We start from the raw sequence: 16,565 nt of genomic DNA on the forward strand, positions 1-16,565 counted from the left end.
GATCATCGATTAATTGTTCCCATCCTTAATGGCGACTACAAAAATTGGTCGACACGGAAATTCAAGTGTCGACTAATCATATTATTGTTTTTGATGTTGGTAAAATCAAATACCGGCCAGTAAAAACTCATCTGTACTTGCAGGTCACTACTCAAAGAAGAGAGCCAGCCTCACACCAGAACATGTTGACATGCTCACATTCCTGCACTGCAGTTTAAAGAAATTATAATCTGTTGTTCAGTCACTTGGGCTGGAAGTTTGATTTGTTTACATTAAGCCTTATTTGTACTTTTGGACTTTGGATGGGCAATTTGCTTTATTTACTTTTATGGACATACCAGTCACTTTAAAGAAAGCCATCCTTTAGTTATTTGTAACCTGCAAGGCAGGTGAACTGCTACTATTTAAATTGCTACTATTTACGTAAAATGGGGATCAAAAATAGTATGCCAAATAATCACGATCAATAGACTGATTGGGAAATTTATTGATAGATTAGTCGACATAAAAAATAACCATTAGTTGCAGCCCTAGTTTATATATGCTGATATTAGGGGTGTGACGAGACTCTTATCTCACGGGACAAGATGAGATTTTACACTATTTTTTATTTTGGAAAAAAATGGATGGATAATATGTCCTTTATACAACTATAAGTCACAATTGCAAAGCGTTCAGGTCTATTTAGAAGTGTTTAAACTAACTCCTCTTGTACTGAATAATCCATCAGTGCTTACACACAGTTTGTCTTGTCTAATTGAGTCAAACTGTAAATTTTAATGCTCTTCACATCGAACATTTTATTTTAATAATCTACCACATCTTTATTTTACCACACTATACACTCATTGCTTCAATTACAACTATAATAATTAAAGCATTTAGATTATTTTGAAAGTACTTTAAACACAGTTTACAACAGACTGAGATATAAAGAGCTGCATCAGTAAAATCTAACTATTTCTCATCCTCTTTGAGTACATCCATATTTAAAACACCCAAAAGAAATCTTTCTGTCAATAACACGTTTGCTGTAATTTAGAGAAATAGTTTATTTGATCGTTTTGTGGGCTTTTTGTTCGTATGAGCTTTGACGGTGTTGGACATGACGCACAGATGAGCTTTTAATTGTGTGTGGGTTGGTGATCGAGTGTGTGTCTCTGCTCTGTCTGCTGTTAGACAACAATCAGGGCGTGTTTAAATGGGGGTATAACTGCGTTTTTTTTAGCTAACAGTGGACTCTATGGCGCTGAAAGAGAGTTTGTTTTGCTAAGTTTACCGCTGCAGTGGCCTTGATACAACGGTCCATGTTAAGCTTCTGACTGATGATAGCACGGCCAAAAGCTGATAGATCTGTGACTGTCAGATGGTGAGATGAGAAGGAGACATGGCAAAGCTCCTAGAGGTGTCATTCATGCCCAGCTCCACTGATCATACTCCACCATTTATCAACATGTATGACATTATATTAGATAATATGTGCAATAATGTCTTACCAGGATAATACAGAGTAGTGAGGCAGTTGAAGGGATGAAAGGTGGAGAGACTGAGGAAGCTCAGGTGAGGTCTTAAACTGATCAGTGAAATATGTATTATCCCATTAATACTTTTTAAACATCAACAACTTTATCATGAGAAGAACTGTCATACATTCAGGGAAGAGACAGGAGAGGCAGATGGAGCTTCAGGGTGTGAGGTAAGGTTTATATTATTGATAATAATAGATTCAGAAAGGAGAACAGGTGAGGACTGATGTCAGGTTGATGTTTAAAGATCAATTTTCAATAATTAGAGGTTATCAGCTGCACGAGAACAGCCCACTAGTGTTCTGCACATTTATATGCTGAAATTCTCCTCCATAGTGACACATTAGTGGATTTTTCCTGTTTAGTTTTAAAATGAGCCACCTTGGTGCTCAGGAGCTGGACCTTGCCAGCTCATAATCATTATGCTCTGATTAAAGACTCGAGCCATTTTGTTCCAGAGGAAGAGGGAGAAGTGGTTTTCCTGGGTGGTTTGCCCTCATCTAAAGATCATTAAACATACACATACAGATATTATACATGCATCTATAGAGGTGTGCACAGCACTATTTTTACAAGAAACATTTGAAAAAGGAAGAAAGAGTGAAAGATCACAGCATTTAATGAATGTTTGGCGGTGTAGTTAATTTATGACATATTTCTGCTCAAACTATTTACGGATCGGTCAGGTTTCCAGTATGTGTCCCCCCAGTGTTAACCTCGTTCCTACGCCCTTGCCTATGGGCCTATACACGAACTAATTTAACGTTATCCTCCTTATGGAGACTGCACAGCAGCAACATTTCATCATTTTGGACCGTTATGATGATCTTATTATGCATAGGCTGATCATGTGCGGCCCTGAGGAGGGGGTGGTATTTTTTAATGTCAGATAAGAGTCAATAGATGTCAATTTAGAGCTGCTGCTCATAGTGTCTGTGCAATATTGATCTCGATAATCTACTTGGGTTTCTTTTTTATTTATTTTTTTGTTATTTTACCTTGACATGTGTCGACTGTCATCTGCAGTCTTCCTCAGAGGCGTCAGCTGCCGCCGTGACGTGTCCTTATTCGCTGTTCTTCCGAAGCGTGGTCAGCCCGACGGACCTGAGAGGGCTATCAGGCTGACCACGCCCCCCGCCGCCCGATGGTCTCTGGAGGAGAGAGTCCCAGCTGTGGGGGAGCGTGAATGCTCCTTTGTCCCGGTAGATGGTGTTTACCCTCGCAGAACCTCAGCTTGTGTCTGGTTCTGTTTTGTCTTTGGGGTGAACTAGCAGCTGTCTGAGTTGAGTGTGTGGTCGTGCAGGCAAATCTCGTATTCGGGGTTAAGTGTCTTTATGAGATTTTTTAAATCCTGGCTTCTCAACAACACTGGGCTCATGTGTTTAGCGGCGTGTTGTGATGCTGCGGCCGTTATCTCGGAGACATCTTGCGGCGTTTTTAACGAACACCGCGTGAGAGACCTCTTCCTGCTGCAGATCCAGCGCTGTTTCTCGTCTGTCCGTCTTAAAACCCGTTAATGCTTTAACTGCTTTTATTATTTTGATTTCATTTGACAGCATTTACCTCTCTTACATCCTCTTTTATTGTTAGGTCAGAGTTCATGTTGTTGGGCTCTGTCTATGTTGGATGAAAACCTTGTTGGAGGTTTATTTTTGGTCGTCTTCTTCAGCTTCAGGTCTCTGTGTTGTTGATGGTTGTTTAAAGTATCATTGGGTTCCTCTGATGTCATGTTATTATTCTGGTCTGATATTTTAGTGTCTGCTTTGTACTCAAAGGTACGATATCAATAAAGTTCTATTGTTGTTTTTCTTGTTTTTATATTATTCTTAATAATAATAATAATAATAATAATAATAATATGTGCTCTCCCAGTTAAAATTGAAATTATAGTTGAAATCACTGAGTTCCAAATGAAGGTTTTCACACTGAAGTTACATGTTTTTTTTTAAATTATATTATAAGTACATTGATTGCTCTTCATGTGTTTATTTGTAGAGTTTAAATGATTAACAGCATACACATGCTTTTGTTGGGGAAAAAAAATCTCTTTTTTAGTTTAGTTAGGGTAAAACTGGAGCAAAAACGATACATTGATTAAAAAATAGATATATTCCACCTAATATTTTTATGTTATTACTCAAAGGAAAAAAACTAGCATAATGAAAAAGGGGACACACACTAGTATTTTATATATATATATATATATATATATATATATATATATATACATATATATATACATATACACACACACACATATATATATAAACACTTAGCAGCTCCTGTGTTTCTGACCCCTAACGGTGGAATTTTCTCAGTCTTTCTGAAACATTTGCCTTTAATTTCTGTTTTGGGTTGCTTCAGCTCTACCACTCAAGTTTCTCATGGTTCAACATGTCACTAACAACATTCAGTCTGAAAAACTGAAGAATGACCCCTAAGAGAGTCCATTTACCAGTTTGCAGTGAAATATTACTGACTTCACATGAATCCAGAACCTCTTGCATCATGGCTTGTATCCATTTTGAGAGGTCATTGTACACAGCTGTGTATTGTTCAGTTTCTGTCCCTCAGGAGACAGAACTCATTTAACTGTTAAAAGCATTATATGATATGCACCAGCAGTGATTTAAGGTATGAACATTTGTATCATTTTGACAAGTATGGCATTCATACTGTGATGACAGCCCACCAATAAGACTGTGTATTTTGTTTTTCTAGGATTGTAGATAAAGTGATCTTTGGTGTGAGTATACAAAGGACTGGGGTCTAAAATTCTCTACTGTAGCATGTCACATAAATACAGAGATGTTAGGACTGTGGTCCTGTGTCTGACATACCGTCATCTGGGCCAGGTCAGCCACTGGTGGGGGTACAACGGAACCAGGGCCAGCGGAGTTTTGAGTCCTCTTTCTCAGGAGTCTCCCAGCCACGCCTGACATCCTTCAGCTGAAGTTATGCTACAAACAGACAGATAATGAGTATTTCTGTTATCTGATATAGAAATATCTAACATTATTGTATCTGCATAGAAACACTGTTCACATGCACACACCTCTTAGATTATCTCCATGCAGGATGCTGTGATAATCCATCTGCTTCATGGTGGAGGTTCAGGTGGGCTGGACTCTCCATCACTGTTGTTTTCTTCTACCTGGAATAATAATAATAATAATAATAATAATAATTTAATTATAATAGGATGCAGAAGTGAAAATGGTTGAACTTCATCATGTTGTATTATAATTTAATGATGAACGCACGGTAATGAGTTAGCTTTAGCTAAGGCTCTTTCTCATGGTTAACAGGCTAATGTGCTGTATAAGGGCAGAGACTACAGTATTCATACAGTTACTGTAGCCGGTCTAAAAACCTTCATCAATATCGTTGCATTGATATGCAAATGAGCGCATCTTAATTAAATAGCGCTAATTTGCACATATTTGACGAGGCCCTGCGGGTTAATAGGATAAAAAATAAACTAAAACAGATCACCATCAATCATGTCCAGTTAATTACAGACAGTTTTTACCTGAAATGTTTAAATAAGTGGAGGAGCTAGACTGGAGAAATCTACAGATGTAAACAGAGAGAGGACAGTAAAATAAACAGCATCTAAATGTGCATTTTTAGAAGTTTTCTTTCTTTTAGAGTGAAAGAAGACATGGAGGCAAAACAGACCAAAATCTCTAACCTGACCAGATCATAGAAACACAAAGATTAACCTGTAGAGTCCTGAAACAGCTACTGCATCATTCTGACTGTAGACTCCTCAGCTAACAACTATTCACTCTACTAGATCTTTAACATTTAATACCTGATACAGACAGACACACCTGCTTTAGACGTGAGAGATGCACTACAACTAAGATCATGTCACCATCAGTTAGTAGAGATAATATAATAATATTAATATTAATAATAATAATAATAATAATAGTAATAATGATGATTAATAATGATAATAATAATAATACAATTTAAATAATAATAATAATAATAATAATAATACAATTGAAATAATAATGATTATTATTATTATTATCATTAAAATAATGATTATTATTATTATAGATCATTGGTGTAAGGATATTCTGTTTTCTGTTGCTTGGCTATAGAAGCTCAGATCATTTATATTTTAATCATGTCTCCTGATGCCATTTCCATTTTGTCAATAATAGAGATGTACTAAAACTAAGATCATGTCACCATCAGTTAGCATGGGCTTGTTTGGAGGAGATGATGATGATGATGATGATGATAATAATAATATAGAAATAATAATAATAACAATAATACTAATGTAATAATATACTACTACTACTACTACTAATAGAAATAATAATAAAATACAGTTGAAATAATAATAATAATAATAATAATATAGAAATAATAATAATAACAATAATACTAATGTAATAATATACTACTACTACTACTACTAATAGAAATAATAATAAAATACAGTTGAAATAATAATAATAATAATAATAATATAGAAATAATAATAATAACAATAATACTAATGTAATAATATACTACTACTACTACTACTAATAGAAATAATAATAAAATACAGTTGAAATAATAATAATAATAATAATAATAATAATATAGAAATATAATAATAACAATAATACTAATATAAAAATATACTACTACTACTAATAATAATAATATACAATAATAATAATAATAATAATAATAATAATAATAATAATTTAATTATAATAGGACGCAGAAGTGAAAATGGTTGATCTTCATCATGTTGTATTATAATTTAATGATGAACGCACGGTAATGAGTTAGCTTTAGCTAAGGCTCTTTCTCATGGTTAACAGGCTAATGTGCTGTATAAGGGCAGAGACTACAGTATTCATACAGTTACTGTAGCCGGTCTAAAAACCTTCATCAATATCGTTGCATTGATATGCAAATGAGCGCATCTTAATTAAATAGCGCTAATTTGCACATATTTGACGAGGCCCTGCGGGTTAATAGGATAAAAAATAAACTAAAACAGATCACCATCAATCATGTCCAGTTAATTACAGACAGTTTTTACCTGAAATGTTTAAATAAGTGGAGGAGCTAGACTGGAGAAATCTACAGATGTAAACAGAGAGAGGACAGTAAAATAAACAGCATCTAAATGTGCATTTTTAGAAGTTTTCTTTCTTTTAGAGTGAAAGAAGACATGGAGGCAAAACAGACCAAAATCTCTAACCTGACCAGATCATAGAAACACAAAGATTAACCTGTAGAGTCCTGAAACAGCTACTGCATCATTCTGACTGTAGACTCCTCAGCTAACAACTATTCACTCTACTAGATCTTTAACATTTAATACCTGATACAGACAGACACACCTGCTTTAGACGTGAGAGATGCACTACAACTAAGATCATGTCACCATCAGTTAGTAGAGATAATATAATAATATTAATATTAATAATAATAATAATAATAATAGTAATAATGATGATTAATAATGATAATAATAATAATACAATTTAAATAATAATAATAATAATAATAATAATAATACAATTGAAATAATAATGATTATTATTATTATTATTATAGATCATTGGTGTAAGGATATTCTGTTTTCTGTTGCTTGGCTATAGAAGCTCAAATCATGTATATTTTAATCATGTCTCCTGATGCCATTTCCATTTTGTCAATAATAGAGATGTACTAAAACTAAGATCATGTCACCATCAGTTAGCATGGGCTTGTTTGGAGGAGATGATGATGATGATGATGATGATAATAATAATATAGAAATAATAATAATAACAATAATACTAATGTAATAATATACTACTACTACTACTACTAATAGAAATAATAATAAAATACAGTTGAAATAATAATAATAATAATAATAATAATATAGAAATAATAATAATAACAATAATACTAATGTAATAATATACTACTACTACTACTAATAGAAATAATAATAAAATACAGTTGAAATAATAATAATAATAATAATAATAATAATATAGAAATATAATAATAACAATAATACTAATATAAAAATATACTACTACTACTAATAATAATAATATACAATAATAATAATAATAATAATAATAATAATAATGATGATGATGATTAATAATGATAATAATAATAATGCAATTTTAATAATAATAATAATAATAATAATACAATTTAAATAATAATAATAATAATAATACAATTTAAATAATAATAATAATAATAATACAATTTAAATAATAATAATAATAATAATAATAATACAATTTAAATAATAATAATTATTATTATCATTAAAATAATGATTATTATTATTATGGATCATTGGTGTAAGGATATTCTATTTTCTGTTGCTTGGCTATAGAAGCTCAGATCATTTATATTTTAATCATGTCTCCTGATGCCATTTCCATTTTGTCAATAATAGAGATGTACTAAAACTAAGATCATGTCACCATCAGTTAGCATGGGCTTGTTTGGAGGAGATGATGATGATGATGATGATGATAATAATAATATAGAAATAATAATAATAACAATAATACTAATGTAATAATATACTACTACTACTACTACTAATAGAAATAATAATAAAATACAGTTGAAATAATAATAATAATAATAATAATATAGAAATAATAATAATAACAATAATACTAATGTAATAATATACTACTACTACTACTACTAATAGAAATAATAATAAAATACAGTTGAAATAATAATAATAATAATAATAATAATATAGAAATATAATAATAACAATAATACTAATATAAAAATATACTACTACTACTAATAATAATAATATACAATAATAATAATAATAATAATAATAATAATAATGATGATGATGATTAATAATGATAATAATAATAATGCAATTTTAATAATAATAATAATAATAATAATACAATTTAAATAATAATAATAATAATAATAATACAATTTAAATAATAATAATAATAATAATACAATTTAAATAATAATAATAATAATAATAATAATACAATTTAAATAATGATAATAATTATTATCATTAAAATAATGATTATTATTATTATGGATCATTAATATAAGGATATTCTATTTTCTGTTGCTTGGCTATAGAAGCTCAGATCATTTATATTTTAATCATGTCTCCTGATGCCATTTCCATTTTGTCAGTAATATGTTTGCAGTGATTTTCAGTGTTTCTGTTGTTTTCTCCAGTAAAATAAATAAAGTGAGCAGTAGAGGAGAGCAGATGCTCTCAGTCTCATTGTTGTAACTAATCATTGGTCTGGTTTGATTCTTTATGTAGAGAACAGTCTGTTCAGTTCACTGTGGAGATTATGTTTATTTTGAAGGACTTTTAAATTCAGTTACACCAAAATAATTCAAAGAATTTTTTTTATCTTGTGCAAAATAAACAAATTAATAGTGCATTTATTTATTTTATTGAAAACTCTTCCTTCACCATGTCCTCTCAGCAGCTACAGTCAGTTATTCTAAATATTTAGTAGACTAGCAGCAGAGAAAACATGACCATGAGCGATCGATGAGGGCTAAAACGCTGCGTCAGCAGCTCTAGGACGGTTGGCTCTGCTGGTGCAGGAAAACATCCTGGCTGCGGTGGGTGCCACCGAAACGTGGCGACTATAGACATGTCAGTACTCGACTTTTGTCGTTTTTGAAAAGAAAACACCTCACTGCTGATCTTTGTTCTTCTTTTCATGAAGACATGTCATCAAGTTCTGCTTAAACTGGCGCTTTAGCAGCATCCACGCTAATCTCTTCCTCCATAACTGCACCAGCTCTTGCTGCTGCTAGTTTGCATACCGAGTGTACTGCCCCCTGTCGCTGATTGGTCCTGTCGCTGGCTAACCGGGCCCAAACGTTCAGACAGGTGCTTAACAAGATGGATTCGCCAGTGAAAAACGAGGAAACAGGCATATCCATCTGCTTTGCAAGGTTAGTGTTTTGATTGGTTGATGTCGAACTATGTTTGCATTATTCGGGCTCCAGCCAATCATATGTAGCATAGTGATACAGAGCTGCCAAGACTGTCTCAGTAAAAAGTTTCCTTCAGAGAGCTCTGATTTTTCTGTCACTGTCTGAAGGAGTTGTGTGAGTATGGCTATTTCTCTTTGTTTCTTATTTTAACGGAGCCAACAGTGTCAATATTGAACTCTGATAAAACGAGTAAAGCTTAAAAGAGAGAGGACATGACTGAAAACACTCTACCCTCAGACTCTGAGACTTTTAGTTCTGGCAGCACAGCTCAGTAACAGCAGAGACAGAGCTCACAGGAGCAGGCTGCAGTTTTGCCTCTGATGACAGGGAGGTGTTGAAATGTTTGCTGTTCACTAGGATAGTTTGAAATATTTAGGATGTAGTGTGTTTTCATTACAGAAACATGCATATTATTTCTCCTAGAAACCACACTCAATCAACGTCTATCTGTGATCATAGTTCAACATCTGGACTATAAATCCTCTCTCCTGGCTTTCTCTAACCGGAATAAATCCATATTCACCGACCAATAACGAACCTTTAGTTCACTAGCTTCACAATAAAACCTTAAACTGTGCAGAAAACTCCAGATCCACATGATAGAAAGGCGAAATGTGTCTGCATATAAATATATCTAGATTATTTTATCCAGAGAACTTCAGGGATTTAACTGCGTCATTGTTTCATCAGGTGTAGCCTCTGATCCAGTCAGACTTCAGTATTTTCAAAGATCAACCTTAGAGTGAGATCATCAGATCATACTGCTTTAACTGTAGACATATTTTCATCTCATCTCATGTTGGAGCGTTTATATTTGTAGTAAAATCGACTAATACTGAGGGCTGTCTGACACCATGGTAATAAAAAGAGGCTCCACCGAATATTTAGAAACTAAAAAACACTGAAATTTTAAAAAATATATTCATTTTTAATTTTTACCCTCTTAAGTTTTTAAAATACAAATTTTCACTCATTTATCATGAACTCTATCATTGAACTCTCTTTAAAGCAGGGGGGAGCGTCGTAAAAAGACGCACCGTGCGTCACGCAGGCAGACTGCTTCATCACATCATCTCTGCACACATGCTGCCCAAAAAGAGGCTGATACAGACTGCCTGATTTTTCAGACTGAAGGAGAAGTATCTATTGTCTAATTTAATATCGATTATTTTGTTGAAGATGAAGAATTTAAGCACCGTGTACAGCTGCACAGACTCTCACTGAGTCCAGCCCTTTCCGAACCTCTGATAGGTTTTCTGCATCTCAGACCTTAACAAATGTCAGAGGGTTTTGCCTTGTAAAACCAAACTTCTGCTCTCAGGATAGCAAACACTTTCCCTGCATAACTGTCCGTCGGCTCCAAACGCAGACATATATATCGCCTTGGTGATTCAGTTCAATGTCAGCCTGATTTAATCCCTCATTATAAAGAATCTGTAATGCCAAACTAATATCAACTACATTTATTTACATACAATTTAATTTTATGTCAACAAGACGTGCCATTATGGTCTTGATCATTAACGTTTAAACGGGACATAGTTTATAAATCCTACGCGTATTTGACTCCAGGTCTCGTCAAAAAATAGTAAAAATTACTCTCATAATAATAAAACAAATAGTTCATAACTGAAAATAACTGGACACAGACTGTCCTATGACAGGAGAGATCAGCATTTGTGGTCTTTGTGCAGCGCTCACAGTCATAATTACACACGCAGATGCGCCAATTTAGGACGCGCGCAGCGAAGTCAGGGGGACTCAGAGAGAGCGGAAATGCAGAAGAATGACTGTTGGAGCTCAGACATGTACTTAGAAGTCAAGTTTTCACTCAGTAGGTGAGGGTGTGTAGCTCTTTGAGCAGTAACAGAGCAGCAGTCAGGGAAACATCTCAGCAGGATCCTCCTCTCACTCTCTTTGTAGCATCCCTCCTGACTGAATGATGGTTGACTGTGGTACTGATGGTTTTCGTGGTGTATTTTAACTTGACAAAGTCAACAAACTGTAGTTGCAGAGTTCCCAAAAGCATAAAAATTCACCGTAAGAGCTCAATGCCTGCACAGGGGCTGCTGGGTTTTCACTTTCTACCGTAGATCTCTTTGTTTACGTTGCTCCGCTAACTTTTCTCACCGTAGTCAAGTTACCTCGTGTTACTTCAGTCACTTCCTTTCTGGCGCTTTCAAAGTAAAAGTCTGCTACTGTTTAACAGGAAGTAAAGTTACGTCAGCTTAAATCAAAAGAAAAAAACTTAAAAAATAAACCATTACAAAAGGCTATATCTGTAGAAACGCTTAAGGCTCAACATTTACACTAAATTTGGTTACTTACACTCTTTCTGGACTCTGCACTAATCCCAGTTTGGCTGAAATAATCTCAGGATCTGATCAGATATTGTGGACAACAGGTAGCCATTTTAAAGCCATAAACAGTCATGCTGAATAAATGTTTATACTGAATATTCCAGTCTTGTAAATTTAGCATCAGTGGGTCTTAAAAAAGATAAAAATGTGGAAAAAATGCAGCCTGATACAAGGACAGTATGACTGACCTGTTTAGATTACTTGCAAATAAATCCTCTGTCTAAAGTGTAGCTAATTAAGACTTACTGTGTGTGAGGGTATGTGTGTATATACATACATATATATGTATATATATACACATATACACACACACACACACACACACACACATATATATACACACATATATGTCTGTCCTTGAAAAATGTTGGCCCCCAGGAAAAAATAATTGAGGACCCCTGGTGTAGTATTTAGTCCATTCTTACTCTTGTTAATGGAGAAAATACATTTACAAGCATTCAGTAAAGTATCCGGTTACATAAAACAGAAAAAAAAACATGAACTGTTTTGTAAAGACTAAAGCATTAGTTTAGCCTGATGATTTTGAATTATTAAGGGTCAAACACCTTAAAAGTATAATGGCTGCACAGAAAATGTTTAGAAAGGGATACATATTTTTGATCCGGACTACAAGACAAGCAGAGATAGGATAGGGGAGGATAGTTATTGTCAGAAATTGTCCAATTTGAGGCTTCAATAAAAGTGCTCAGGCTATTTTAAAGCTCTCAAATATATTTTTTCTCAGTTGTTTTAGTGCATTTCTCTGATCAGAATTAAAAGTCTCATAACTGTTAGTTCAACCTCCACAACATTGAGTCATTTACAGTATATTTCTGTCAGCACGGCAGCGGTGGCGTTTGTTTTCTTTCTCAAGACTGCAAAACAGTGGAAGGAGACGTGTATTTGGAAGACAGAAAAACTGATTTTGTAGGAGTTTGGCTGCAGTTTTTGATCATTTAAAATAACCCTCTGTAGTACTGGAGTGCATTATTTTGGTTTGGTTTGTTTTGCATGTGTCTACCTTACATATGCCAATCTCATGACCTTTTTACTTTTTCCTCATCCTGCCTGCTGGGATGAGGACACCAGGCACGTGTACACATAGACGTCAAGGGGCTCAAGCACCTTCCCTTTTTTTTCCATGAGAGAACGTTCCCTTTTACTGGGCCGTTTTTTTTTCTTTAAACAGATGAATCTCCCTCTCTTCATATAGGCTATACTGTTTATTCCTGTGTGCCAGACAAAGAGATTTAAAAAAAGAAAAAAAAAAAAAAACTCTAAGTAGCAGGTCGATAGATCACAAGTTCCGATGTCCTTAACAACCCCTCCCTTCTCCTGCTGTTGCTGTGAACACACATCAGCCTCAGAGATTGCTGTCAGCGCTTCCTGCGGTTTCTGTTCTTGTTTGGAGGTGAGTGTGATGAACAAAGGCTGCTGAGACTGCTGTGTGTGGTGGCTGCACAGCACTGCGGAAAAAAGGCGCACAAATCCGCAAATGCGTGCACAAGTCCGCAAATGTGTGCACAAATACGTGCACGGATCTGCAAATGCGTGCACAAATCCACAAATGCATGCACAGATCTGCAAATGTGTGCACAAATCCACAAATGCATGCACAGATCTGCAAATGCGTGCACAAATCCACAAATGCATGCACAGATCTGCAAATGCTTGCACAAATCCACAAATGCATGCACAGATCTGCAAATGTGTACAAATACACAAATGCGTGCACAGATCTGCAAATGTGTACAAATACACAAATGCGTGCACAGATCTGCAAATGTGTACAAATACACAAATACGTGCACAGATCTGCAAATGCATGCACAAATCCACAAATGCGTGCACAGATCTGCAAATGTGTGCACAAATCCACAAATGCATGCACAGATCTGCAAATGCGTGCACAAATACACAAATGCGTACACAGATCTGCAAATGCGTGCACAAATACACAAATGCGTACACAGATCTGCAAATGCGTGCACAAATCCACAAATGCATGCACAGATCTGCAAATGCTTGCACAAATCCACAAATGCGTGCACAGATCTGCAAATGCATGCACAAATCCACAATGCGTGCACAGATCTGCAAATGTGTGCACAGATCCACAAATACTTGTACAGATCTGCAAATGTGTGTAAAGATTTGCAAATGTGTGCAAAGTTTTGAAAATTTGTACAAAGATCCACAAATGAGTGCACTAATCTGCAAATACGTAGACCAATTTGTAATTGTAGACTTAGTTCATTTTGGTTCAGAATCTGCCTCTCAATTGGCTGTCATACACACGTGACTTTTGCAACACTTGTACCGTACACGATTTGTACTGAGATCCGTAAGTGTGTGCTTGGATCTGTAAGCGTAGAGCCTGGGTCTTTGCCCTCAGTGAAGGCTCACAGGCAAGGCTGCCTTTCTCAACAGATAGGCTTCACACCGGAGGCAGCGGTTAAGACTTAGTAAAGGCTCTATATAACGTCAATGTGAAATGAGAAATGTTATCTTATTATACTGTTATAATAATACTAATACTACTACTACTACTACTACTACTACTAATAATAATAATAATTATTATTATTAGGGGGTTCATTGTGTTGTATTTAACAGAAATCGCCATAATGACGCTGTATGAGCCTGGTGATGTTAGCAATAAGATCAATAGAGTGATCTGTAACATTTATATTTATATGAATAACAGGGGACATTGAGTCCGAGTGGGCCATGTTCCGTACCTCTATTGTCAAGGCGACTGGTAGGAGCTGCGGCTGTAAGGTGGTAGGTGCCTGTCATGGCGGTAACCCCCGAGCCCGCTGGTGGACATTGGCGGTGAGGGATGCCGTCAAGCTGAAGAAGGAGTCTTATCGGGCCTTTTTGGCCTGAGGGACTCCAGAGGCAGCTGACAGGTACCGGCAGGCCAAGCGGTTTGCGGCTTCAAGAAGATTCTGGACCACCATCCGGCGTCTCAGGAGGGGGAAGCAGTACGCTGTCAACACCTTGTACGGTGGAGATGGCGCGCTATTGACCTCAACTCAGGACGTTGTGGGTCAGTGGAAGGAATACTTCGAAGACCTCCTCAATCCTATCGACACACCTTCCGATGGGGAAGCAGAGCCTGGGGACTCAGGTGTGGGCTCTTCTATCTCTGGGACTGAGGTCGCCGAGGTGGTCAGAAAGCTCCTCGGTGTCAGGGCCCCAGGGGGTGGATGAGATCCGCCCTGAGTTCCTCAAGGCTCTGGATGTTGTAGGGCTGTCTTAGTTGACACGCCTTTGCAACATCGCGTGGACACCAGGGACAGTGTCCCTGGACTGGCAGACTGGGGTGGTGGTCCCCCTCTTTAAGAAGGGGGACCGGAGGGTGTGTTCCAATTATAGGGGGATCACATTTCTCAGCCTCCCCGGTAAGGTCTATTCAGGGGTTCTGGAGAGGAGGGTCCGTTGGGTAGTCGATCCTTAGATCCAGCAGGAGCAATGTGGTTTTCGTCCTGGCCGTGGAACAGTGGACCCGCTCTACACTCTCGGCAGGGTCCTAGAGGGTGCGTGGGAGTTAGCCCAACCAGTCTACATGTGTTTTGTAGACCTGGAGAAGGCATTCGACCGTGTCCCACGGGGAATCCTGTGGAGGGTGCTCCAGGAATATGGGGTACCGGACCCCCTGATAAGGGCAGTTCAGTCCCTTTACGACCGGTGTCAGAGCTTGGGCCACATTGCTGGAAGTAAGTCGGACTCATTTCCGGTGTGGTGCCAGGGCTGCCCTTTATCACTAATTCTGTTCATAACTTTTATGGACAGAATTTCTAGGCGCAGCCAGGGTGTTGAGGGCGTCCAGTTTGGTGGCCTCAGGATTGGGTCTCTGCTTTTTGTGGATGATGTGGGTCTATTGGCTTCATCAGGCCATGACCTTCAGCTCTCACTGGAACAGTTCGCAACCGAGTGTGAAGGGGCTGGGATGAGAATCAGCACCTCCAAATCTGAGGCCATGGTTCTCAGTCGGAAAAGGGTGGAATGCCCTCTCCGGGTTGGGAATGAGACCCTGCCCCAAGTGGAGAAGTTCAAATATCTCTGGGTCTTGTTCACGAGTGAGGGAAGAATGGAGCGAGAGATTGACAGGCGGATCGGCGCGGTGTCTGCAGTGATGCGGTCTCTGCACCGGTCTGTTGTGGTGAAGAAAGAGCTGAGTCGAAAGGCGAAGCTCTCGATTTACCGGTCGATCTACGTTCCCACCCTCACCTATGGTCATGAGCTGTGGGTTGTGACTGAAAGAACGAGATCACGGATACAGGCAGCTGAAATGAGTTTCCTCCACAGGGTGTCTGGGCTCTCCCTTAGAGATAGGATGAGAAGCTCGGCCATTCGGGAGAGACTCGGAGTAGAGCTGCTGCTCCTCCGCATCGAGAGGAGCCAGATGAGGCGGCTCGGGCATCTGGTCCGGATGCCTCCTGGACGCCTCCCGGGTGAGGTGTTCCGGGAAAGTCCCACTGAGAGAAGACCCCGGGGAAGACCCAGGACATGCTGGAGAGACTATGTCGCTTGGCTGGCCTGGGAACGCCTTGGGATCCCCCGGGAAGAGCTGGACGAAGTGGCAGGGGAGAGGGAAGTCTGGGTCTCCCTGCTTAGGCTGCTGCCCCCGCGACCCGATCTCGGATAAGCGGAAGAAGATGGATGG

At 37.2% G+C, this 16,565-nt stretch overlaps 1 protein-coding gene across 1 annotated transcript in view; it reads left to right on the top strand.

Moving 5' to 3' along the window:
• Window positions 1–14,520: 14,520 nt before the first annotated feature.
• The window catches only part of LOC121511229 (high affinity choline transporter 1-like), a 41,798-nt gene continuing 39,753 nt past the window's right edge, over window positions 14,521–16,565 (top strand). The window contains exons 1-5 of the mRNA XM_041789833.1: window positions 14,521–14,539; window positions 14,601–14,654; window positions 14,793–15,083; window positions 15,193–15,300; window positions 15,400–15,615. Coding sequence (XP_041645767.1) covers window positions 14,521–14,539; window positions 14,601–14,654; window positions 14,793–15,083; window positions 15,193–15,300; window positions 15,400–15,615 — 688 coding nt within the window. The remainder of the gene's footprint in view (window positions 14,540–14,600; window positions 14,655–14,792; window positions 15,084–15,192; window positions 15,301–15,399; window positions 15,616–16,565) is intronic.

This window comes from Cheilinus undulatus, linkage group 6, assembly GCF_018320785.1.
Source record: "Cheilinus undulatus linkage group 6, ASM1832078v1, whole genome shotgun sequence".
NCBI lineage: Eukaryota > Metazoa > Chordata > Actinopteri > Labriformes > Labridae > Cheilinus > Cheilinus undulatus.